The following is a 26,639-nucleotide window of genomic DNA, read 5'->3' on the forward strand; positions in this document are numbered from 1 at the left end:
TGTGGTGATCATTTCCCAATAGAGTATTTACAAATATTGAATCATTATGTTGTGTACCTGACACTAATATACTGTTATATGTCAATTATACCTCAATAAAAAAAATCATATGCGGGAAATTTAGAGCATCCATCCATCCATTCCCTCCCCCCCTCCCATGCACCCTTCCATCCATCCATGTACCCGTTCATGCACGCGTCCACCCACCTGCCCATCCATCCGTCTGTCCCTCCATCGCTCTCTCCTTCACTGACAGGCCGGGTGCTGCTGTGCTGGCTGACCAAGTCCAGGGCAGCCACATGCAGTGGCTACCCAAGGGGCCTGGAGGAGCAGAGAGCGTCTTTAGTGGGAGCCAGCTCGTGGGGTGGGATGGAGCCCAGGGGTTGGTGACATACTCCGTATTGCTTGTGAGTCTGTAAAAAATTAAGATAACTGGAATTTTACAAAAAAATTCAACCCATTGGTATTTTAGTATTAGAGGTTGAAAAGTATTGATAGTGTACATTTTAAGAATGTGTACCTGTAAACGTTTCTGATGTGTTTACTTGTTGCTTCACCAGCTGTTCAATTTTCTTTCAGATTTTTGAAAGGATATTGTTTATCTGGGCCATACGTCACCCTGCCAGTGGGTACGTGCAGGGGATAAATGACCTCGTCACTCCTTTCTTCGTAGTCTTCATTTGCGAATACATAGGTAAGATCACATCATGACATTTTCTTCTCACGGACAATAAACGTGAACTTGAGTGGCCTTACGACGTGGCTATGCATAATTATACCAACACTGAAAATTGCTGTTAATTTTACTGTTATTAACGACAGCTAATATTAGAGAATAATAGTTTTCTTACTGATGCCACAGCTTAAAAAAGTCTGTAAATCCACATGCCCGACTACTGAAGACATTAAGGTGCAGTTACTGTTATTAATATCTTCTTTTTACTAATATATGAGGAGAAATGCATTATATACGGGGAGTGTAGTTTTGTGTTAATGGCCATCAGAGCACCCGCCGGCTTTAATGGTTTGGATTTAAACGGGTAAGGCTGGGCTTCCCTGGTGGCGCCGCGGTTGAGAGTCCGCCCGCCGATGCAGGGGACACGGGTTCGCGCCCCGGTCTGGGAGGATCCCACGTGCCGCGGAGCGGCTGGGCCCGTGAGCCACGGCCGCTGGGCCTGCGCGTCCGGAGCCTGTGCTCCGCAACGGGAGGGGCCACAACGGTGAGAGGCCCGCGTATCACAAAAAAAAAAAATAAAATAAAAAAAAATGGGTAAGGCTGAGGTGACAGAATATTAGTTGAATGTTTTGCTTACAAAGCTAAAAACCGAATCTTCTTTAATTGCATTTCTGCAGCAGTTCATCACCTCTCTGCTTTTGATATACTAGTAGCGTTTAAGTTTATGGAAATGCTGATTACATGCAAAATAATTGGTTTAGTGGGCATTTAGGTTGGGTTGCGCCGTTTCTCTCTGAGTCCTGCATATTTTTTCTTCCATTTATGTTTCAGCAGCCACAACTGTAATATACCTTCACCTGGTTTATATTTCAAGTTTAAAAACAATTCTGATAACACACGTGCAGGATCTACTTTTGAATTCATCTGTGGATAAAATCTAAATGCCATAGGAGGGGTTTACTCTTTAGTTGTAGCATTTTTATTTAAAACTGATACTACTTTGTCTTCCTGTGAACCTTCCTGCCTTGGTGTTCGTTGGTTTTTCAGGTTGTGTTTTAGCCATTTCGGTTTTCAGGTCAGCTTCGATTCCATCGTTGCTGTAATGTGGAGAGCGAGGTTGACTCCAGGGCAGCTGACCCTCTGAGGATGAGAATGTACCCGCTTGGTGCATTTTGGGGCCACCCCTCTCCCAGCACGGACGATTTCATGGGAGTCTCTTCATTGCTAAGCAGCCAACGAGCACGGGCCGCTCCCGCATCATCTCTTCGGCAGGGAGAGGTCGCTCCTGCCTCTCTGCTTCTCCCTCTCTCGTTTGACAGATAATGAAAATGTTCTTAATGATCCTGGAACAGTAGGACCTCTGTCAGTAGACTTCAGAGCTGTTAATTGAAAGAAGAAGTTCAACTGAGATGTGATTAGAGACCTGATATTCCGTGTTCAATAGACCATTTAATTAATGTGGTAAATAAGTTTGCCTTAATGAGTCCAGCAGCAACTTACGTTAAAAGACCCAAGCGATCCATTGTGCATTTGTCTGAATGATCAGCAAGCTAGGACGAAGGGACAGACCGTGATGTTAATTGTCCAGAAGAGAGAAAAGCTGGAGGAAAGAGAATCTGTGTTCACGTGGTGCCTTCAGTTAGAGACTCAAAGAAACTCCCCTTGCCTTCCGTAACCCTCGCCACACACACGCACACACACGCACACGTGCACACACACACACACGAAAACACACATGCACACACGCACACGCGCACACACACATGCACACACCCACACAAGAACACACGTGCACACACACAAGAAAACACACGTGCACACACCCACACAAGAACACGCACACGTGCACACACAAGAACACACGTGTGCACCCACACACAAGAACACGCACACGTGCACACACAAGAACACACGTGCACACACAAGAACAAGAACACGCACACGTGCACACAAGAACACACGTGTGCACACCCACACAAGAACACACACAAGAAAACACACGTGCACACACCCACAGAAGAACACGCACACGTGCACACACAAGAACACACGTGCGCACACACAAGAACACGCACACGTGCACACACAAGAACACACGTGCACACACACACAAGAACACACACACGTGCACACACAAGAACACACGTGCGCACACACACACACAAGAACACACGTGCGCGCACACACACGTGCGCACACACGTGCACACACACAAGAACACACACGTGCGGCGGCCCGACTGGCCTCCTGGGGCCGCCAGCAGCCCAGGTCTCCTCCGGGGCTCCTCGCCCTGCTGTCCCGCTGTTCAGGGACACAGTGTCTCCAAGTGCGCGCACACACACGTGCACACACACGTGCACACACACGTGCGGCGGCCCGACTGGCCTCCTGGGGCCGCCAGCAGCCCAGGTCTCCTCCGGGGCTCCTCGCCCTGCTGTCCCGCTGTTCAGGGACACAGTGTCTCCAAAATGCAAGTTGGGCGCACGCACACGCGCACGCACGCTCGGGCACACACAGACACGTGCACGTGCACCGCCGCCAGCCACAGCCTCTCCAAGTAAGTGTGGAACAAATCCCCAGCTAACCTCGGGATGGAGCCCGTGGTCTTGGGTGGGCCCTGGAGGGGCTTGTCCCCCCCGAGGGACGGCTGGGGATGGAGGTCAGGAGAGCTCTTGGGACCCCGGAGGGGGGGTCACGGTGTGTGGGCTGTCCAGAGGCGGAGGCAGGAGAAGATGGCCACGCAAGCGGTGCTGAGGCCAGCCGGGGGGAGCCCAGGAGCTGAGTGTCACTCCGGGAGGGTGCCGTGTGCTCGGAGGTGGAGGAGGGCTCGTGTGGCGAGGTGCGGCTCCCGGCTGGGAAGCGCAGGGTTGGGTCCAGTTTCTTTCTCTCTGGGCTCTGCTGAGCCCGGGGGTCCTGATGTCTTGGTTTGGGCTGGAAGGAAGGAGAGCCCTTCTAGCCTTGAGCCGGCCGCGTTTCCACTGCCCTCTGCGTTGGGGCCCCCGACGGCTGCTCGCTGGTCATCCTTCGCTGGTGTCTGTGCCCGTGTGTCCCCATCAGAGCGGCCTGGAGACGGGGCGTGGGCCCGCGGCAGCGCCCGGTGGGGACAGCCGTTTGGGCGGAGCGCCTCTGGTTCTTTTCACCGTGTGTTGTGTTTACGTAGTTCAGAGCACATTATGTACAAAATTGTTTCATGCCTTTTCCCCATTTAACCTTGTAACATAAGCTCATCCCTATATTATTAAGAAATCTTTGTAAAGATCGCTTCCACCCCCTGCACATAATATTCTGGTGAGATAATGTAGCGTAGTTCATGAAACCGTTCTCCTGTTGTTGGATTTTTTTAGTTTACTTCCCCCCAGTCGTGGCGCAGGTTTCAAGTAAAGCCTGTGTTTTTCACACAGGGACTGCCATATTCCTTTGAGCAATGTTAAATCTGATTTAAAATTAAGAACCATTATTCCGTGACCTTGAGTCCCACAATTTAAGTAGAGACTTATATTTTACTTGAACCAAATAATTTCAGCATAGCAAAAAACGAAGAGGCATCCCCCCCTCCCCATCCACTGTGCTACTTAAATTTAGAAACTACTCTGGCACTTTGGACCAGCTCCTCGGACTGACTGAATGAGGGTTGGGCGCATGGGAGGAATGCCAGTGACGAATTTTGGAAGATGAGGAGTATTTTACGATTGATTTTCATTATCAGCATGTGTAAGCTCTGATTGATTTGATTTTATATGTCATTTTCTCGTAAAATAAATTACTCTTGAAAGCTAATACGGAAAGTGACTGGCATAAACAATGTATTTACTTATGAACATTATGGGTATTTATTTTTATGTTCCTGTTTGTAAGTCAGAGTCTCAAACGCACAGGTTGTTTTTCAACAGGTTAATTTTGCCCCGAGAAGACGTTTTAGCACGCGGTTCCTGGAGATTGGGATGCGCTGGAACTGGATTTGGTGTGCGGTTGGCAAGGGGCCCAGAGGAGAAGTGATGCAGGGACTTCCTGTCAGCTGAGTGCTAGTGGCGCCACCATTCTTTTGCCTTTTCCACTGTCAGTATGAATTGGGCTTCGAGTGACAGGAAGAGAAGAGCTGTTGCTCATTTCTCATCGATAAGTTACAGTTTTAGAAACAGTTGCTTTAATTTTTCTTGTTTGCATTTAAGTTTTCCCTCATTGCACTTTGTTTTTTCCATGTGTTACATGAACCAAGGCTGCTTTTAAATGCATCCTCAGCTGGCTTCCTTTGGTGTTCCTCCCATCTAATGTACTTTTGGGGTCCACAGCTCGTCTCAGAAACATTTTAAAGACAGAAACGAGCGCATTTGCATACAGGAGGCTTCCTGTGGCAGTTCTGTTCCATGTGGGGGAAGTGGAGAGCAGAGGACCCTGGGAACGCCAGTGGGTCAGAACCAGAGGGTGGGGCTGCTGTTCGGCAGCCCCTGAAATGACAGGAGGGGGGCTGTGTGCTTGCATAGCCCGTGACGTGTATGTAGTCAGATTTCCTACTTAAAAACATCTTGATGATGGTCAAAGTAATGGACTTATTGAAAAATTGGAAAACTCGTTAACAGTATACCTCCTTGTCCCAGAAGCCGTCATTGGGACGTTTTACTAATTTCCTTCTGGTCTTTTGTCAATATACTTTTTACATTGCAGCAGTTATATTGTGCACATTCTAGTATTGCTTTTTGTTTAATATCTAAACATTTCCCAAAGTCATTAAGCACTTAAAAAACGTCTTTTTAAAACATAGTGACACACTCCTTTCAATAATGGGTAGGAAAACTAGACAGAAGATCAACAAGAAAGAAAGAAAACTAAGCACCTGAAAACGCCTAGACCTAACAGACATCTACAGAGCAGTGCACCCGTCACAGCAGGATCACATTCTTCTCAAGTGCACACGAAACATTCTCCAGGACAGACAATATGCTAGACCATAGAACAAGCGCCAGTACATTTGAAAGGATGGAAGTCATACAAATTGTGTTCTCTGACCACACAGACATTAAATTAGATATCAGTAACAGAAGGAAATTTGAAGAATTTGACAAATATGTGGCGATTTTAGAACACAACCATAAAGAAGCAATGTGGGGACTTCCCTGGTGGCACAGTGGTTAAGAATCCGCCTGCCAGTGCAGGGGACACAGGTTTGAACCCTGGTCCAGGAAGATCCCACATGCTGCAGAGCAACTAAGCCAGTGCGCCACAACTACTGAGCCTGCACTCTAGAGCCCACGAGCCACAACTACTGAGCCCACGTACCACAACTATTGAAGCCCGTGCACCTAGAGCCTGTGCTCCGCAACAAAAGAAGCCACCGCAATGAGAAGCCCGCGCACCACAATGAAGAGTAGTTCCCGCTCGCCGCAACTAGAGAAAGCCCCCGCGCAGCAACGAAGACCCAACGCAGCCAAAAATAAATTAAAAAAAAAAAGATTAAGAAAAAAGAAGCAATGTGTCAGAGAAGAAATCACAAGGAAAATTAGAAATTACTTTGAGATGAATGAAAATGAAAACACAACGTACCCAAACGTATGGCATGCAGCTACAGCAGTGCTCCAAGAGATATTTATATTAAAAAAGGACATCTGAAGTCATTAAGTTGAGTTTTCAATTTCAGAAACTAGAAAAAGAAGAGCAAATTTAAGCCAAAACAAACAGAAGGAAGGAAATAAAGACTAGAACAAAGTAAATGAGGTAGGGGATACAAAAACAGTGGAGAAAAATCAATAAAACCGATGTTGGTTCTTCAAAAACATCAACAAAATGTTGGCAGACCTTCAGCTAGACTGACCTAGGAGAAAAGAGGAGAAGACTCAAATTACTAAAGTTATGAGTGCTTTTAGAAATAAACAGCACTAAGGAAATACTGTGAGCAACTCTCCAAATTTGAGAATGTGGATGAAAAGGAGATGTTCCTAGAAAGGCACAAATTACCAAAACTGACTGTGATGGTTAATTTTGTATAAACTTGACTAGGCTGTGGTGCCTACTTATTTGGTCAAACACCAGTGTAGATATTTCTGTGAAGGTATATTCTGGATGTGATTAACATTTAAATTAGCAGTCTTTGAATAAAGCAGATTACCCTGCATAATATGGGTGGACCTTATCTAATTAGTTGAAGGCCTTAAGAGCAAAGACTGAGATTTCCTGAAGTAGAAGAAATTCTCCTGAAGACATAGAAATCCTGCCTGAGTTTCCAGCCTGCTGGCCTGTCCTACAAGTTTCAGACTTGCCAGTCCCCATCATTGTGTGAGCCTGTTCCTTAAAATAAGTTTCTCTCTCTCAATATAATGTAATATAATACAATATAATATGGTATAATATAATATGTACATTTATTTATCAATATCTATATGGATATATACAAGAACAATGTATATAGGAGATTAAATCAGTCATTTAAAAAATTCCAGCAAAGAAAAGCCGAGGATCATATGACATCACTGGTGAATTCTACCCACATTTAACAAAGAATTAACACCACTCCTTCACAAACTCTTCCAAAAATAGAAGAGAGGAAACGCTTTTCAGTTCATTCAGTGAGGCCCGTATTATCCTGATACCAAAATGGGAGACAAAGATATCACAAGGAAAGAAAGCCAGAGACTAGTATTCCTTACAAAGATAGATGTAACAATCCTCAACGAAATACTAAGAAACTGAATGTAGTAACATAATAAAAGAACAAATGGGATTTATCTCAGGAATTCAAGGTTGGTTCCACATAGGAAAAAATCAGTCAATGTAATACACTGTACTAACAGACTGAAAGACAAAACAACGTAATCATCTCAGAATGATTGACACAGAAAAAGCTTTTTGACAAAATCCAACACCCTTTCATGATAAAAACACTCAACAAACTGGGAATAGAAGAACTTCCTGTCTAATAAAGAGCATCCATGAAACACCCACAATTAACGTCATGCTTAATGGGAAAGACTGAATGCTTTCCCCTTCTGATTCGGGGCAAGGCAAGGATGCGCGTGCTCCACGCTTCTGTTCAACATTGTGCTGCTTCTAGCCTGGGCAGTTAAGCAAGAAAATGAAGCAAAAGACATTGAGAATGGAAATGAAGAAGTAAACTACCTCCCTTTGCAGATGACATGACCTGTATATAGAAAATCCAAAGAAATCTGCTAAAAAATTATGAAAGCTAACAAATGAGTTCACCCAAGGTTGTGGGATATAAGGTCAAGGTAGAAAAATCAGTTATGTGTCTATACACTTGCAATGTACCATCCAAATATGAAATTATGAAAACAATTCCATTCACAGTAGTGTCAAAATGAATAAAATGATCTAAATATAGCAAAAAGAAGTACAGTATTTACTCTGAAAACTAGAAAACATTGTGGAAAGATATTAAAGAAGATCTGAATAAATGGAAAGACATCCCATGTCGTGGACTGGAAGACTTAATCGTATAAAGATGGCAGTCCTCCCCAAATTGATCTAAAGAGTCGGCGCACTCCCTGTCAAGACTGTAGCCGAAATTGACAAGTTTATCTTTAAATTCATATGAAAATTTAAGAGACACAGAATAGCCAAAACAATCTTGAAACAGAACAAAGTTGGAGGAGTCACACTTCCTGATATCAAAACTTACTACCAAACTACGGTAATCGAGAAAGTGTCATTCTGGCTTATGGATGGACATGTAGGTCAATGGAACAGAATTGAGAGTCTAGAAATAAACCTTCATATTTACAGTCAGTTGATCTTTGACAGTGACGCCAAGACAGCCCAATGGGGAAATGGTCTTTTTCAACATATGGTGCTGGGACAACTAGATATCAACATGCAAAAAAATAAAGTTCCATCCCTGCTTCTCACCATACACAAAAATAAAATGAATCATGGACCTATATGTAAGAGCTAAAACTATAATAAGACTCTAATAAGAAAGCATAGGAGTAAATCTTCACGGCCTTGGGTTAGGCCATGGTTTCTTAGATATGACACCAGAAGCAAGAATGACGAAAGAAAAAAATAGGTGAACCGGACTACATGGAAATGGAAACTTTGTGCTGTAGAGTCTCAAGAAAGGGAAAAGACCTCTGCAGAATGGGGGAAAATATTAGCAAATCATCTACCTGGTAAGAGACGTAGCCATTATATATAAAGAGCTCTCATAACTCAATAAGATCATCTAATTTTTAGAAACGGACAAAGCATTTGAATAGACGTTTCTCCAAAGAAGATAGACAAATGGCCAATAAGCATGAAAAGATGCTTGACATCATTAATCCTTAGGGAATGCAAACCAAAGCCACAATGAGATACCACCTCACACCCCCTAGGATGGCTGAAATCAAAAAGAGGAACAGTAAGAGAAGTCGGCAAGGATGTGGAGAAATTAGAAACCTCACGTGTTGCTGGGGACATCACACTAGCCGAGCAACTTTGTGTGGCATTTCAGCGAAGGGTTAAACCTAGAGTTACCGGCAAAAGCCTGCCCAGGCGCGCACGGGAGCACTGTTCACTTCAGCCAGTGAAACCCAAACCCCAGCCCAAGTGTTCATCAGCTGATGAAGGTGTAAATAAAGGATGACCTGCCTGTACAATGAAGTAGCATTCAGCAGTGAAAGGGGACCGGAGGACCGAGACACGCTGTAACACGGATGGCCCTTGAAAACGTCACGCTCAGCGAAAGAAGCCAGCCACAAAAGGCCACGTGCTGTGTGATTCCGTCTGTGTGAAATGTCCAGAATAGGCAAATTTGTAGAGACAGAGCATAGACAAGCGGTTGCTTGTGGCTTGGGAACAGAATTGGGGGGATGGGGGTTGACTTGCTGGGCGCAGGGTTTCTTTTAGGAGGGACGAAATGTCCTAAAATCAGGTTGTAGTGCTTGTTGCACAGCTTCCTGAATATACTAAAAACCACTTTGACTGGCTGAATTGTGTGGTGTGTAAATTGTATCTCAGTAAAGCCATCGTAAAGAACGTAGAGGTCCTGTCTTCGTCTGTGTGGGCTGCTATACGCAGTTCCGCAGACTGGGTAGCTTAGAAGGAGCGAAGTCTGTTTCTTACAGTTCTGGAGGCTGGACGTCTGTGATCAGGGGCCGGCATGGTTGCATTGTGGGGCACCTCTCCGCCTGGTGCACAGCCGGCACCTTCTCCCTGTGTCCTCGCGGGGTGGGAGGGGTGAGGGTGATCTGGGGGGGGGGTCCCTTTTGTAAGAACAGTAGTCCCATTCGTAAGGGCTGCACGCACCCTCATGACCAAAGCACCTCCCAAAGGCCCCACCTCCTAACACTGTCCCCTTTGGGGTTAGGGTTTCAGCATTTAAATCTGGGGGGAACACGAGCATTCCGGCCCGTATCCCACCGTGTGGTGATATAATTTGGCTGTTTTCTGTTGATGCACGTTTGCCCGGTTTCTACTTTTTCACCGTCACGGGTGGCACACGTAGTCTCTCAGTAAGTAAATTCTTGATTGCATTTTGGAGTGTTTTCTTGACATGTACTCTTAGAAGAGCCATTCCTGACTCAGCGGTTGGGTATTTTTAAGTCTTGATAACGTTTGCCAGGTTGTGTACCAGAAAGATGTTTGAATGTGTGCTTTGCAGCCGTGTCAGGGATTGCCGTCTTGCTCTGTCTTCGGGGTGTTCTGAACGTTACTGGTAGCTCCTGCCTGGAGACAGGACCCACGTGTGCGTCTGTGCGCTTATATGCGCACGTCGCTTGTTTGTAGATATGTCAGTGTTTGCCCTTGAGGCTGTTCCAGTGTGGGCCAGGGCTCCACCATGTTAGGGGACTTGGGAGTTAGCTGAAGGGCCAGCAGCAAGTAGGACACTCTCCAGCATTGACGTTTGCGTTTTCAACCTGCAGGAGCCATATTCAGCAGACCTCATTAGGAACTTGGAAGAGACAAGGGTGCGCGCGCGCGTGTGCGTGTGTGTGTGTGTGTGTGTGTGTGTGTGTAGGGAAACAACACTGTAGTGGAGCCTGGCGGCTGCAGGCCTCGTGCCCTGTGTGCGCTAGTGTGGCAGAAGCAGGTGTGTGACCAGCAGCCTCTCTGGGGGACGTTACACACAGCGTCGTTTGTCCGCAGCCCCTGAGGCGCACGCTGGCCCATCTGGAACGAGGTGGGGGTGGAGTCAGTTGGGGCAGCTTTGTGGAGATGCGGCGCGTACACACGCAGAACACGCGATGATATCGGCCACGTCTCTGCTACACTTCCACCCGCGAGGAAGATGCTGGTGTCTCTTACGAACGACGAAGCAAAGCCTATACAGTCATCAGCCGCCCAGAAGGCGGCCAGTCCTCTCTCTGGCCTGTGGGCGTGTTTCTGGGACCTTGCTTTCCATCGGCTTGGTCCCACTGTGTCCTCACCTCGCTCTCCAGTCAGACCCCGGGGGTCTACAGTCTTTTCCTCCGTTGCCAAAAGTGATGGCTTAGGTGCAGCCTTTCCTGTGTTAGGTGACAGTCCCCAACATTTAAGGAGCACTTGCTCTGGGCTGGTGGGCTGGTGAGCGGGTTAGTCTCTTAGGACCTGGGGCTCCGAGGCCCCAGATCCATGAGCTAATCGTCTTGTTCCTCCTGGTACTTAGGTGGTGGCTCCCCTTCCTTGGAGTGACAGCCGCTGTCTAGCTGGAGTGTCGTAGGGTTGTGGGGTAAAGAAGGGGTTCTCCCCGACCCCTCCCCTAATTCCCCTGAGCTGAGTTCACGGTTTAATTAACTTCACTGTGCATTTCTTTTCATTCTAACGACAGCCTTCTAGGGTAGGCATTACTGCTTTGAGTTTAGGAAAAGGTAGGCGTGGAGAAGTTAAGTAGCTTGCCGAGGTCCCGGCGTTTCGGATCTGGAATCGGTGTCTCTGCTTTCTCTGAACAGCCAGGCGGGCAGCCCTGCCCCGCGGATACCTCCTAAGCTGCCGGCAGCCTGGCTCTGCCCACGGCCGGCCACGAGTTCCTTGATCACGTGAGTTTATGCTTTGCTGCTGGCAGTTAAGTCAAGGATTAATCTCCCCAATTTGTAGCTTTTCTTCCTGGCACGGTGCCACAGTGCTTTCTTACATTCGGATATGATTCCCAAGGCTGAGGTGGTAGAATTTTATCCTCCTTAATTGGGACCCTTTGTACAGCCTTTTAGAACCCTTTCATCGGAGGACAAGTTCTGTGTCCTTGCCTTGGAGTGCAGGTTCACGGTGGTTTGTTGTTGTTTTCCTGATTTAGCTCCTTTCTTTTAAACGGTTTCTCTTCATTTCTTGTTTTAAATTGCAGTCGTCGCTGAAGTGGTCCTGGCTCTGGCTAACAGGAAAAGGCTAACAAATGCATTAGTGGGATCCTTTCACTTTTTACCCTCCTAATATAAAATGCCACAGAATCTGACGTCCGGAAGCTTCAGCAGTCCAGCCCAGGGCCTTCGAAAACGTTTGGCTTCGTCCGAGTCGCATGGAGGCCAGCTCGGAGGCTGGGCTGTGCGTCAGAGCTTGCGGCCCTGGATCCTCTACCCAGAGAGACCCCTGCCCCACACTTAGCGTAGTGTTTCAGAACGTCGTGGACCCTATTTCCTGGGCCTGGATTCAGAATCCCTACGCGATAACTAGAGTCCTGCAGAGGGGTGTGGGCTGAATGGAAGGCTTTGCTTTTACATCTGGAGGCTCACTCATCCTTTCTCCCCACAAACTTTAGCTTTCTTCTCGAATTTTTATATCTCACTGTGTTAGAATCAGGAATTTTCAGAATGTTTCTTGCATAACACGTACCAATTCCTGTCTTCTTTGTTCTTCAGCATCTGTAAATGTTTCCCTTTTATCAAAGGTTGTTGTGAAATCACCAAAACACTTTTCAGATCAAATTTTACTTTGTTAATATTAATTTAACAAATCCATACACACACATATGTCTTTACACACAGGCCACATGCTTATTCCTCCTGAAAGTACTGCGTGTTACAAGAGCTATTGGTGGAGTGTCACAGCTTCTTAAAGAGGGGGTTGTTCTCTGTGTTGGGTTCTGTCCGTGCAGCCCAGAGGGCGGACAGCATCGGTGAGATCCCCGTCTGCTGGGGTTGTCCCTCACTTTCCGTGGCCCCCTCCCTTCCCCCCACATCCTAAAGCCCCTCGGAGGTGCGGGGAGGAGAGGTTGTGAGCCAGGACGGGGTGAGATCTCTTTTTCACTGCCGGCGAGTTTGAGGCGTGGGCAGCCTTTGTTTTCAAGCTGAGAGGCCATGGTGTCAGCGTAGTTTTATTTCTACCTTTTAGTTGTTCTGCATTGTTTTGAGAGGAAACATTGGGAGACGAGTGGTTTGGTGGCGGCCGTCGTTTCCAGCTACCTGCACGTCCTCCCTCCAGAAATCTTTATTTTCTGCCTAAGACCAATCAACCGTCTGTCTACTCCTCTCTCTGAGCTGTTCGTGTCCATCGCCAGGTCTAGCAAGTGACATGCTTTCCACGACCGTTTTCTCCAAAGAAGCACGAGTCAGACCCGATTCCAGCCCTGGGCCCCCCTGCGCGGCGAGCGCGGGTGACGTCGGGGCAGCTGCTGCCGGCAGTCAGGTGGCTGTGGCGGGCTCAGGGGGCGGCACAGCCCTGCTCGGCCTCCCCGGCCGGGGGCTTTCACGAGTCCTGCACAGACAGCTTGAAGTCTTGCTGAGGGTGGCTCTTCCACGGCCTGCGGCTCCCGTCTGGTGACCTCCAGTGCCAGGCGGAGGTGCGGACACCAGGCGGGCGGAGCATGAGGCAGACTCGCGGTGATTATGGCTCTTCCCGTCGGGTGTGGACGAGGTTCTGTTGCTCAGCCACTCGGGCTCAGCCAGGGGTCCCTGGATGAAGCACAGAGCGTGAAGCAGGCCTGGGTCACGGACCTCCTGTGGGCGTGGACACAAGCCAGCGGGGCAGAAAGGTAGCCTTGAGCGTTTACTGACCGACAAAGACTGTATTCACCAGCCCCTCTGACTGGGCCTAAAGAATCGTCAGCTTTAAACTCCAAGTGAAAGCGGTTACTGACCAAAAGGCAGACTAACAGACGTTCCTCATACACTGACCAGCTAGACTTGTCGAATGCTGGAAGGGAAAAATCGTTCTCAGGATGAATGTTTTACCCCTCACGAGCATAGCGTTGGGTCTTCTTGGTCGCGGACAAGTAGGGTCCTTCGAGGGACGCACGAGGAGGATGAGGGGCTTTATTCAGGCTGCTGGAGTGTCCTGTGTTGTCCTTCGTTTTGAGGGACGGCGTGAACCTCTGTGAACCCTCAGGGACCATTCGACCCAACTTTAGTTTTTGAGTTTCCTGTTTGAGTATTTCAGACTACGTGTATGGGTTGAAGTTTGATGATCTTTATTCCATTCTTCAAAGAGCAAGGAGAAAATCTACTTCTTTTTGAAAAACAGAATAAAATCCCATTCTGTCTTGCAGCTACTATGTAGGTCCATTGGACCTTTTTATAAATCTAAGATATATTGTCAGATCCTAATGATCTTAATTTTTTTCTGTGTCTTAAAGTATTTTGCTATTGTATCATCCCAGGTATTATTTTACTGTTACTCATCAATTATTCCTAACTACAGTTAAAAAAAAGGACTATAATCATAAGAGGATGGAAGAATGGGAAGATGGAATCATCTAGAAAGAAGACTGATGTCACTGAGAAATAAACCATCCCTTCTGTGTGATCCTTCAGTTTTCTTATTGTGTTTCCCAAATGATTGTGTTATCTTTTAAGCAGGTATAAAAGGAGTCCAGAGACATTTTTGTAGTCTTTTCTTTTAAAAGCTTTTATTGAACGTAGTAGAGAATTAGAATTTTTTATTTTTTGACACCCGTAATGATAAGGAGAGGAAAATTGGCAGAGGAAGGCGTTTCCCCATTATTAGACGAACTAGGAGATGCACTCAGAGGGATGCAGGGCAGCTCTTTAGATGCTAATGACGTCTTAGATGAATTTTCTCAAACTCAGGCATCAGTGACTGAACAATGTAGCTCTAAGGACATGAAGGAAATGTGGTTTCTCATCCACCTAGTCATTCAACAGGAAGGACTTCATCACGTAAGATTTCGTGACGAGAATGTGGACCATCCCCCCTTTGCCAAAAGGGGGAGATGTTTGTGGACCGAACTTGGATATAAACGGAGAAATGCTGAAAGCAGGTGTGTCTGCAAGAGGTGATTGGAATGCAGGCTGCCCCGTCTGCTGTTCACAGCAAATATCAGTAACGGGGCCGTCTTTTTTGTTGTGCTTTTTTCTTTTACCTTTGTTTTAGGTGTTTTTCCCATTCTTTATAAAGATGTCTCACTGACTTCTGAAGGCCCCGAGCCTCACCACTGTTGTTTGTTTCTCCGGGCAAGTTTCAGGGACTCTTCCAAGGGTGGTTAGAAACGGCTACGGTGGCCACACTCTTCCAGCTGCTTAGCTAAGCCATTAACGTCAGACGTCTGAGTTTTTGCTTCAGTAACAAGAATTGAATGATATTCAAGGAGGATTCAAACTGCATTAATATGTAAGAGCTTTTTTGAATCCAGGAAGCGCCTGTGGATCTAATGTATACAAGCACACGTCTATTAGGAAGGGCGGCTGCACGCTTGGCTCCCTGTCCGCGGAGGTTTATTCCAGGGCAGTGCGTCTTGCTCCAGTACTTAGCTTGCCAGCCTCCCAAAGGCATCCGCGCCGAGAAATCATGCTTTCCGTTACTTTGCTGTCTTAAATAAATCTGTGTCCCAAATTGCAGGGAAAATCAATTTAATTACTTACGAAACTTTTCCTTAAGGGTGAGTGAATTATGGGGAAGAGATGAAGTATCTGTCATCGGTCACCTCATTTCAGAGCCAGATAGGAGAGAAATGCATTTCGTTATGAAGGTTAGTGTGGGTCGGCTGGCGAAAGCAGAGAGAGGCCCGCAAAGGCCCGTCCACCCGGCAGTGTGGGGCGCAGAGCGTTGTGCTCCTGGGACCCACGGAAGTGAGCTTGAGTGGCGGTGGTGGCGAGGGCAGGAGCCAGAGGACTCGCGCATGTGTCACAGCAAGAGCGTCAGGAAGGAGGCGAGAGCCGATTGCAGTTACTGTAGCGATGGGGGCAGGCTCGGAAGGGAGCTGCCCGCTCCTCGTTTCCCTCGTGTGCGCGCTGCTCCCAGCCTCCCCCGAACCCCCATCATCTGATCCGCCCCACCATCCATCGTGGTGTAGTTTACGAGCCTCGTCGCCCACCTTGCAGAATCTGCCCCAGCGGTCTTCGCGGGGGCCAGAAGGCGGCTGTGTTTTCCCTCCAACTGACACAACTTTGCAATTTATCTGCTGGAGCAGAGACCAGCTCAGAAGATGAAACGGTCTGTGGCTGCGGCTTTCAATGTTCAGCTGTCAAGGATGTAAGTACAGGATAAGGGAGGGTGCTGCTGGCTGGCCAGGACCAGAGCAGCGCTGTGATGAAAAGGGGAGAAGAAATCAACTCTCCCATCCCATCCCTACTTGTGTCTTCTGTCTGACCTGTCAAGTGATCAGTTTCTTCACCCACCTGCCTGCCTGCCTACGTTCTGCCCACTGCAGGTACCTGTTTCTTTTAGTGGGTATAATTCGGTGGCTTTTAGTGTATTCAGAGTTGTGCAACCATGACACTAATTCCAGGACATTTCCATCTCTCAGAAAGAAACCCTGTACCAGTGGGCAGTCATTCCACATCACCCGCTCCTCCAGCCCCCGGCAACCAGTGATCTATTTTGTGTCTCTGGATTTGCCTGTGCTGAGCATTTCATATAAGTAGGATCATATGTTTGGTGACTGGCTTCTTTCACTTTGCATAATGTTTTTGAGGTTCATCTGAGCTGTAGCATTATGTCAGAACTTCATTCCCTTTTAAGGCTTAATAGTATTTCATTGTATGCGTAGATCACCTTTTGTTTATCTATTCATCAGCTAGTGGACATATGGATTTTTTTCCCTCCATTTTTGGCTGTTACGAATAATGCCACTGTAATTATTTGTTTACAAGTCTTTCTGTGTGGACATGTTTTCAGTTCTCTTGGCTATATACCTAGGAGTAGAATTGCTGGGTCATATGGTAACTCCATGTCTCACTTTTAGAGGAACTGACAGACTCTTTCCCAAAGGGGCTGCAGCATTTTCCATTCCCACCAGCAGTGCGTAAGGGTTCTGATTTCTCCACATCCTTGTCTACACTTGTTAGTGTCTTTTTTATTTTAGCCATCCTAGTGTGTGTGAAGTGGAAACTTGTGGTTTTGGTTTGTGTTTCCCTGATGACTGATAATGTTGTGTGTCTTTTCGCGTGCTTATAATTTTTAATGTGGTGGGATTATATTTGATGCTGATTGGATTCCTTAAAAAATCTTTTGAACTTTAAAATTTCTTTTACTAGCATTAAAGTTTATATATGCCTTGCTTTTAAAAAATAATAAACCTTTCTTTCACTTGATGTTTTCTAATCTATAATAACTTGACTGAAATTGGTCTCAAAGTTTAAAATGAAATACTTTCCTTTTCATTATTATTACTTTCATTTTTTTATACAGGAAAAAGTATTCTCAGAGAAAGTTGGGTGCAAAAATTTGATTTATTTTCTTATTCACAGAAGCTGAAAGTATAGGTTGATTTTTCTTTTAAGGTAGAGATATAAGTTTGTAGAGAGTAGGTTATTTCAATTTCTGCCATCTTGTGCTTGAGAGAGATTAAACGAAAAATTTGAAATGAGAAGTCACCTCTTCTAACTTTGCAACTTTATGCTTTCAACAACAGATCCTCTTCAGAATCTGTGGGTTGGTTGTGACTTTGGTTCTTAAAGGTCAAAATAGAATCCCCATCTTCTGGTCTCTTTGCAGTTTCTTTCCTTTCCACAGACTTTTATAAAATCGCTCACAGTGGAAGGTTTTTGTCATACCAAGATGTGTAAGACATGGTCTTTGCTCTTAGATAGTTTAAATTGCAGAAGGGATAAATGGTGATTTATTATATTCATTCGGTCCGCATTTACTGCTGGAGAGACAAAGGTGATGCTGATTGTGGTGATGGTGATGGTTATGATGGTGAAGATGGTGGTGGTAGTGGTGATGTTGATGATGGTGGTGGTGGTGATGGTGGTGAAGATGGTGGTGGTGATGATGTTTAGGATGTTGATGATGGTGGTGGTGGTGATGATGGTGGTGATGGTGATGATGGTGGTGGTGGTGATGGTGATGGTGGTGAAGATGGTGGTGGTGATGATGTTGATGGTGGTGATGGTGGTGAAGATGGTGGTGGTGATGATGTTTATGATGTTGATGGTGGTGGTGGTGATGATGATGGTGGTGATGATGATGGTGGTGATGATGGTGATGGTGGTGATGGTGATGATGATGGTGGTGATGATGGTGATGGTGGTGATGGTGGTGAAGATGGTGGTGGTGATGATGTTGATGGTGGTGATGGTGGTGAAGATGGTGGTGGTGATGATGTTTATGATGTTGATGGTGGTGGTGGTGATGATGATGGTGTTGATGGTGATGGTGATGATGGTGATGATGATGGTGGTGGTGGTGATGGTGGTGATGATGTTGATGATGGTGGTGGTGGTGATGGTGGTAGTGGTGCTGGTGGTGGCAGTGGCTGCAGCCAACTTCCTTTGTGCCAGGAGCTTTCACAGAACTTTCCTTATGATTACATCACTACTCCCTGAGGTTGATGCTCTTACCATCCCATTTTGCAGGTCAGCAAACTGAGGCACAAAGAGGTTGATCAAGGTCTTTAAACTACTGACTGTCAGAGCCAGGGTCAACCCCCGGCCGTCTTCTGCAGTGTGGATGGCTTTTCTCTTGTATGGGGAAAGGGGCAGCCAGATGGCTGATATCAGAAGCCCCAGCCACCGGGGCTGTGTCTTCATGCTTCTGTCCCTTCCTCTGTGGGCCTGTGTAGGGACAGAGTTCATGGGGTCCCCGCTGTCAGTGCAGACTCCTCACCGATGAATATTGCCTCCTGCTGCCTCGTGTGGGTTTGGGGCCCCGTCCTTCTGTAGAGGACAGAAGGGCAGCTGAGCCACGGAGGAGGGGCTGGCTCGTCCCCGCGCCTACAGCTCACGCTTGGTGGCAGTGAGCATCCTCTTTCTGACTGATGGGATGTTTTGTACACTTCGGATTAGACGTTGCTTTTCTGCTCAGTATAGAAGTGGGACCTAAAGTACTTTGGAATGATCTTTATCACAGTCGAAGCAACACTACCATTCTGTGTAATTCTAACTCTGGATTGAAGAGCCGTCTTGTTAGTGGCCCTGTGTTGGTACGCACCCTTCTTTCTTACCGTGCGCCTTAGAGATGTGAACACAGCTTCTGAAAATGAGGGGCTGGGGTGTTTTTGTTGAATCGACCCAGCAGCTGTGCTGAGGCTCGTTTTCTCTGCCAGGCAGAGGCCAGCGTCAGCTTATGCGTCACAGCGGCCGCCCGCTTGGTCCAGCCCACGTGACGGGCCCTTGCCCGCGCCGCTGTATTCTGGACGCGCTTGGCACCAGCGGCGTTCCCGTCCTTGCCCGCAGGGCGTGCTCTGTCCGGAGCGGGAGCAGCCGGAACACACAGTGCTTCTCCCACGCAGGCAATGCCGTCGGCGGCCTGTGGGGGGCGGGGGGGGGTGTCCTCGGCGCGCAGGGGCCCGGGCGTCGCCCTGCCTCTGCCTTCTGGGTCCCACGGGCCTGGGGTGACCCTGTGCCTTCTCATCTGCAGGGCAGCACTGGGGTCAGAGCGGATGGGGCTTGAGACCAGAAGGTCTGGTGGGGAGCAGGGCGTAGTGTTGGATGCCGGGACGAAGGTGCCACCTCAGCGCGGTAGGTGCACAGGGAGGGCCTCCGGGTGACGGGCACGTGGGCCCCCTTTGGTGCGTTGAGAGATTTCCCAGGCAGTCTCACTCTGGGACGAAGGTGCTTCGCCTACGCGGTCAGCGCCCTGCACAGCGTTTTCAGCGTGACCACACCTCCCAGGGCGAGCCCGGGGCCTCCCTCCAGCGTCGGTGGCTCCGCGTGCCGGCCGGGTCGGGAGGTACCTTCTGAGCACGTCACTGGGGGTTTCCTGCAGGGCGATCACACCTCCTGCTCTTACGGTGGCAGGACGTGGCCCCGCTGGGTCTGAGAGACAGAGCTGAGCCGCAGAGACAGGCCCCCAGATGCCTCCTGCAGGCCCCGGCCATCCTGGTGGCGGTCATTTAAGTTTTAGCGCACGTCCCGGCCTGTGGAAGGCACGTGCGTTGTTCACCATTTGCCCGTGTGACTGTTGTGTTGCACGGCCTGGGTTTCTTCCTGTGTCCACTCGAGCGGGCGGGACCTCTCCCCGCTCCCTCTGTCGCCCCCTTCCCCTCTCTCTCCTCCCTCCCTCCCTCCCCCGCCAAGTCTCTGTCTCTCTCTCTCTCTCTCTCTCTCTCTCTCTCTCTCTCTCTCCATCCATCTGAGGTATGTGGATAATCTGTCTCAGGCCTGGGGGCGTGGGCCGGGACTGCAGCCCTGGGAGCCTGGCTGGAGGTCCTGACCGCAGCGGGGCGCCTGCATTCCGACCCTGCTCAGCAGCCTGGCTCTTCTCTCCAGTGACTTGGCCGCTACCTGCCGTTCTGTTGCTAACCTGGGGGACCCGGTTATTGAGCTTTTTCTTTTCAGGAGGGATGTGGAAAAGTTACCAGGGCTTTTAGAATCCTGCTCTCACCTGATAAACTTGCCTTTTAATGCCAGGCGTGAATGAAGTAGGCTGCTCTTTGTACCCTTGCATAAACGTGGTGTTGTCTAGGAAACTCGCCTTTGGAGGGCTGCAGGGCCGGAGGGCCAGAGAGTCAGAGTCGAACGGGAGAGATTGACCCAGCTGAGCAAATAAAAACAGCAAACCGCCTGCCCTCGGATAAAACATTGTAGGTGACAGAGAGAAAACAAGAAATGAAAGCTCTTTAAGTAGAAAAGATTTTCACATGCATTTTAGCTCTTAAATTGGCAAGTGAGGTGGCATCCATACTTTTTCCCCGTTTTGGTCAGTTCCGTTCCAGAGCAGGCCGTGGACAGACAGGGGCAGTTGTAGCTGATGAACTCTCAGGAACCTGCCGGGGGCGTTGGTCTCGTATGTGGTCACGACTCTGCGATTCCCCATCCTTGGTCCTGCCCTTCACGATTCCCCACGTGCTGCACGCCTGGGGATGGGCCCTCCTCCACCAGCCACCGTCACCGTCACCGTCACCGGCTTTGCTCGTTTCCCCCTCGCTGTGAGTTTCTAACGCCCGTCGCGTGTGAGCCGATAGCCGTTTGTCGGAGTGGGTTCTGTGCCTGCGGCTGCTGCCCAGCTCGGTCGGGGAAACCTTTGACTCAGGCGCAGAGGTGCCTCCTGTCTGTGGTCTTCATCCCTGTGGGGGGCAGAAGCTCCAGCTTTTCAAGGAACAAGAATGGTTGTTTAAACTGAACCCATCCCTGCTGCTCAGAGACCCTGTGAGAGCGGGGAAGACAGTGCCTTTCCACCTGGAAGCAGGGTCGTCTCTAGACGCTGCTACACAAAGGTGCTCAGACCTGAGGCAGAGAGCCCAGGAGGTGCGTCACAGCCAGGCCTACTAACGCAAAGTCAGCCCCACATGCTGGGCCAACACCAAGACATGCACGCGCACACCCACCTGCACATGTGCACACACACGCACCCACGTGCACACACGCCCATGCACACACACGCCCATGTACACACCCACACCCACGTGCACACATGCCCCCCCCACTCCCATGCACACATACACACCCACGTACACACTCGCCCATGCACACACACACCCATGCACACACACGCCCATGCACACACGCACCCACGTGCACACACACCCACGTGCACACACTCCCATGCACACACACACCCATGCACCCACGCACCCACGTGCACACACATCCACGTGCACACACTCCCACGCACACACACCCATGCACACACACGCACCCACGTGCACACACACCCATGCACACACACCCACGCACACACACCCACGTGCACACACTCCCATGCACACACACGCACCCACGCACACACACGCCAGTGTACACACACGCCCGTGCACACACACGTGCAGAGGCAGGTCACACTGTTTCGGTCATATGAACAGTTATGCACGGCTCCCTGAGGGAGCAGATGCCCCGGAAGGGCCATGAGCTGGGAGCCTTTTGCCTGGGGTTCTCTTCCCCGCGCATCTGTCAGCCTCAGTGAGGGGTGAAGCTAGAGCTCTTTATAAAACGTGCCCTCTATGTAAGACACAGGCATCTCACCGGATGTTCTGAGTGAGGGTGAAGCCTCTTGGGTGGCCCTGAGGCCCAGCCAGCCCGAGGGCCCAAGCAGAGGCTCTTGTGGACATCAGAGAAATGACACCCACGCGGTGATGGCCCGGGTCCCATAGGACACGTGAGTCCTTGGAAGGATGTTGGCTTTTGATCTGGAAGAGAGAGGCTTCTCAACAGAGGGTTAACGTGGCGTTGCCTGTGAAAGGTGGCTTGGGACACATGCAGGGGACGGGGCGCAGGGGAGAAGCTGGGTGGAAGTCAGGGAGGCCGGTTAGGTTGTTGACCTAATCTGAGGGGAGGCGATGGCGTGGGCTCAGAGCCAGGTGGCGGCAAGCCGGGGTTGCATCTGACTGGTTTGAAGGGTTTGCTGAGAGGTTGGATGGAGGTGAGAGGGAGAGGTTAAGGATGACCCTGAGGTTTTCCCTCTCTAATGGGAGGGGATGGAGTCGCCTCTCCCAGAGAAGGCCACGGAGACGGACCGGGAGCCCGGTCTCGGGCGTGTGTCGTGCGTGTTGTCTGTTAGACACCCCAGTGCCCCTCTTGTGTCAGACACCGCCGGTCTTTGCTTTCTCCTTCCTGGGGAGCAGTTGATTTGGGCCCTTTTCCAGGTCTTGGTGTCCAGTGTGAAATGCAGGCCTCTTCTCCAGGGCAGGTGGCCGCGGCCCTGGCTTCTTGGCATGCTGCCTCTCGCTTTCCCGCCCGAGGTCAGAGCCGGCCCTGCCCTCTGAGCTTCCCGGTCTGCATTTCCAGTAAGGGCTTGGGGACCCGAGGCGGGAAGTCCCAGGACCCCTGAGACGAGAGTGGTGCATCTTTTATCCACTGAAAGAGTCATTGTAGACAGGCACAAACGAGGGACGGTTGTTGACGTGGGTGCTGCCGGAGGAGAGATGCATCCTTGCACCTTCGAGATGCTTGTGTGTGTGCAAACTCCCCCCTCAGGAGCTCTGCTTCCTTTCTCTCAGGGTTACAGCTGGAGTTGCAGTTCTGGGGTTCTTTCTCTCAGGAGAGCTTTTTGCTGGCTCACATTCCTTGTAAACATCCAGGATATGGTTTTGTTATGAGAAGTGTGTGAACCTGCCTCCATGCAGGTGGATGTGAGCATTTGTGGGTGTTTGTGGGTAAAAGCAACTGAGCAGTTTTCTAGCTTTCGTTTGTTCCTGTACACAGCCTCGGGCCTGCCTGCCGTTGGGTTCGCTGCTTTAGACTTGCCGTCTGCAACGCAGAGGCAGTACTTTCAGCCTTTTCTCTCGCTCGGAGGCTAATGATTGAGTTATATATATAGTGGCGTGAAGTCTTTGAAATAAAATCACAAAGTACATGTGCATTATTATTATAGCTCTAATGGTATTTATATTTAAATCACGATTGCAATAATAATACAGCATTTTGCCAATAAAGCACAAAACCACTTCAGAAGAACATTCTAAAATGATAGCGTTTTCTGGGGCTGGTCAGCAGTGTCTAATCTGGGGCCTTCACAGTTGGTTTCATGATTCATGTATTATGTATTTCCAAAGAATAATCAGGGGTGTGCAGCCTTGCCCAGGGCAGTGAGTATGGAAAATACACAGTTGGTGCGGTTGGACTAAAAGAGCAATTGGCCGCCTGGATCAACAGGGTTGGATTTCATGCGGGGTAGGGGCTCTCAGCAGCCCTTCATGCTGGTTCTGAGCCCATGACGCTTGACTTTGTGATAATGCGTCATCAGGGCCGAGGGCCTTTCGTCAGCTGTCCAGTTACGGCAGAGATGTATGGTGGGTGAGCAGCTCAGTGGGGACTGAGGGTTTTTCCCAGATACATACAAAATTCATAAACCTGATTTATAACCACTGGAATTTGTGCTACCCAAGCAGAAGGCTCAGATGCGGAGCTTTATTTAGTGGGAAATGTCTCTCTTTTAGTCGCTCTGGTACTCCAGTCCCTGTGGATGTACAAGGTGGTGAGTCTGGAGGCTGTGCCGTCTGCAGAGAAATGGGGGACAGCTGTGCCCCCCTCCTTTCATCTCCCGGCGTATTACATTTAGCTTATTGGAGTTGGACCAATTACTGCATTAAGAGCAGAAGTTAGCGAGAGGCGGCCCTTTATTATTAGTTATTTTATTTTTAATTTTATTACTATTATTTTTTAATCCTTTTTTAAAAAATTTTTGTGGTACGCAGGCCTCCCACTGTTGTGGCCTCTCCCGTTGCGGAGCACAGGCTCCAGACACACAGGCTCAGCGGCCATGGCTCACGGGCCCAGCTGCTCTGCGGCATGTGGGATCTTCCGGGACAAGGGCACGAACCCGTGTCCCCTGCATCGGCAGGCAGACTCTCAACCACTGCGCCACCAGGGAAGCCCAAGATTTTTTTTTTTTGATGTGGACCATTTTTAAAGTCTTTACTTAATTTGTTACAGTACTGCTTCTGCTTTATGTTTTGATTTTTTGGCCACGAGGCATGTGGGATCTTAGCTCCCTGACCAGGGATCGAACCCGCACCTTCTGCAATGGAAGGCGAAGTCTTAACCACTGGACCGCCAGGGAGGTCCCTGTTATTAGTTTTGAAATTAAGAGTGTTCTGCTGAGCCGCACGGCACAGGGTGGTGGTGTCCATGGCCGGTGCGGCCAGAGCACATCTGTGTCCACCTGCAGCCACTCCTGCATCTAGAGCTTTCTCCTTGGCTGGCTTCAGGACGGCCCCTCCTGTTCTTGCTGCCCAGGTCCTCCCCGCTCTCTTACATTGGGACATTCATCTCAACTAAGGAATCAATATTGATAGATTATTATGGCCTATATTTAGTTTTTACTAATGACCGTTTTCTGCTCCAGGACTCCAGGTCACCACATGACATTTAACCGTCGTGTCTCCGTAAGCTCCTCTTGGCTGCGACATTTTCTCAGATTTCCCTTGTTTTAATGACCTTGATGGTTTGAGTAATTGCCAGGTTATTTTGTAGAGTGTCCCTAAATTTGGGGTTGCCTGATGTTTTTCTTGTAGTCAGACTGGGGTTGTGGGTTTGGGGAGGGAGGACAAAGGAGCAAGTGCGGTGTCATCACATCAGGGCGCACGCGGTGACGGGGTGATTACCTTTGGTGCTGACCTTGATCACCTGGCTGAGGTGTATTCATTAGGTTTCTCCTCCGCAAAGTTCCTCTTTTTCCCTCTCCTTTCCTTCCTGTCCTCTTTGGAAGGAAGTCACGATGTGCTCAAACGTAAGGGGTGGCAGTTACGCCCCACCTCCTTGAAGGTGGGTCTCTACATAAATTAATTGGGATTCTTCTGCATGAAAGATTTGTCTGTTTTCCCCATTTGTTAGTTTATTCCATCATTTATATCAGTGCGGATGCATAGATATTTATTTTACATTTTGGGTTATAGTGCGATGCTACTGCATTATTATTTTTTTTTGAATTTTTGAATTTTATTTTATTTATTTTTTTATACAGCAGGTTCTTATTAGTTATCCATTTTATACATATTAGTGTATATATGTCAATCCCAATCTCCCCAATTCATCACACCCTCCCCACCCGCCCCCTCCACTTTCCCCCCTTGGTGTCCGTATGTTTGTTCTCTACATCTGTGTCTCTATTTCTGCCCTGCAGAACGGTTCATCTGTACCATTTTTCCAGGTTCTACATATCTGCATTAATATACGATATTTGTTTTTCTCTGACTTACTTCACTCTGTATGACAGTCTCTTGATCCATCCACGTCTCTACAAATGACCCAATTTCGTTCCTTTTTATGGCTGAGTAATATTCCATTGTATAGATGTACCACATCTTCTTTATCCATTCGTCTGTCGGTGGACATTTAGGTTGCTTCCATGACGTGGCTATTGTAAATAGTGCTGCAGTGAATGTTGGGGTGCATGTATGTGTCTTTTTGAATTATGGTTTTCTCAGGGTATATGTCCAGTAGTCGGATTGCTGGGTCATATGGTAGTTCTACTTTTAGTTTTTTAAGGAACCTCCATACTGTTCTCCATAGTGGCTGTATCAATTTACATTCCCACCAACGGTGCAAGAGGGTTCCCTTTTCTCCACACCCTCTCCAGCATTTGTTGTTTCTAGATTTTCTGATGATGCCCATTCTGACTGGTGTGAGGTGATACCTCATTGTAGTTTTGATTTGCATTTCTCTAATAATTAGTGATGTTGAGCAGCTTTTCTTGTGCTTCTTGGCCATCTGTATGTTCTTTGGAGAAATGTCTATTTAGCTCTTCTGCCCATTGTTTGATTGGGTTGTTTGTTTTTTTAAATATTGAGCTGCATGAGCTGTTTATATATTTTGGAGATTAATCCTTTGTCCGCTGATTTATTTGCAAATATTTTCTCCCATTCTGAGGGTTGTCTTTTCCTCTTGTTTATGGTTTTCTTTGCTGTGCAAAAGCTTTTAAGTTTCATTAGGTCCCATTTGTTTATTTTTGTTTTTATTTCCATTACTGTAGGAGGTGGATCAAAAAAGATCTTGCTGTGATTTATGTCAAAGAGTGTTCTTCCTATGTTTTCCTCTAAGAGTTTTATAGTGTCCAGTCTTACATTTAGGTCTCTAATCCATTTTGAGTTTATTTTTGTGTATGGTGTTAGGGAGTGTTCTAATTTCATTCTTTTACACGTAGCTGTCCAGTTTTCCCAGCACCACTTATTGAAGAGACTGTCTTTTCTCCATTGTATATCCTTGCCTCCTTTGTCATAGATTAGTTGACCATGGGTGCATGGGTTTATCTCTGGGCTTTCTATCCTGTGCCACTGATCTATATTTCTGCT

General features: G+C 48.3%; 1 protein-coding gene across 1 annotated transcript in view; it reads left to right on the top strand.

The window, feature by feature from the left end:
• TBC1D22A (TBC1 domain family member 22A) overlaps positions 1–26,639 on the top strand; it is a 299,657-nt gene that overhangs the window by 112,908 nt on the left and 160,110 nt on the right. Inside the window, exon 8 of the mRNA XM_028491478.1 lies at positions 580–694. Within this exon, the coding sequence (XP_028347279.1) occupies positions 580–694 (115 nt within the window). The remainder of the gene's footprint in view (positions 1–579; positions 695–26,639) is intronic.

Source organism: Physeter macrocephalus, chromosome 6 (assembly GCF_002837175.3).
Source record: "Physeter macrocephalus isolate SW-GA chromosome 6, ASM283717v5, whole genome shotgun sequence".
Classification (NCBI taxonomy): Eukaryota; Metazoa; Chordata; class Mammalia; order Artiodactyla; family Physeteridae; genus Physeter; species Physeter macrocephalus.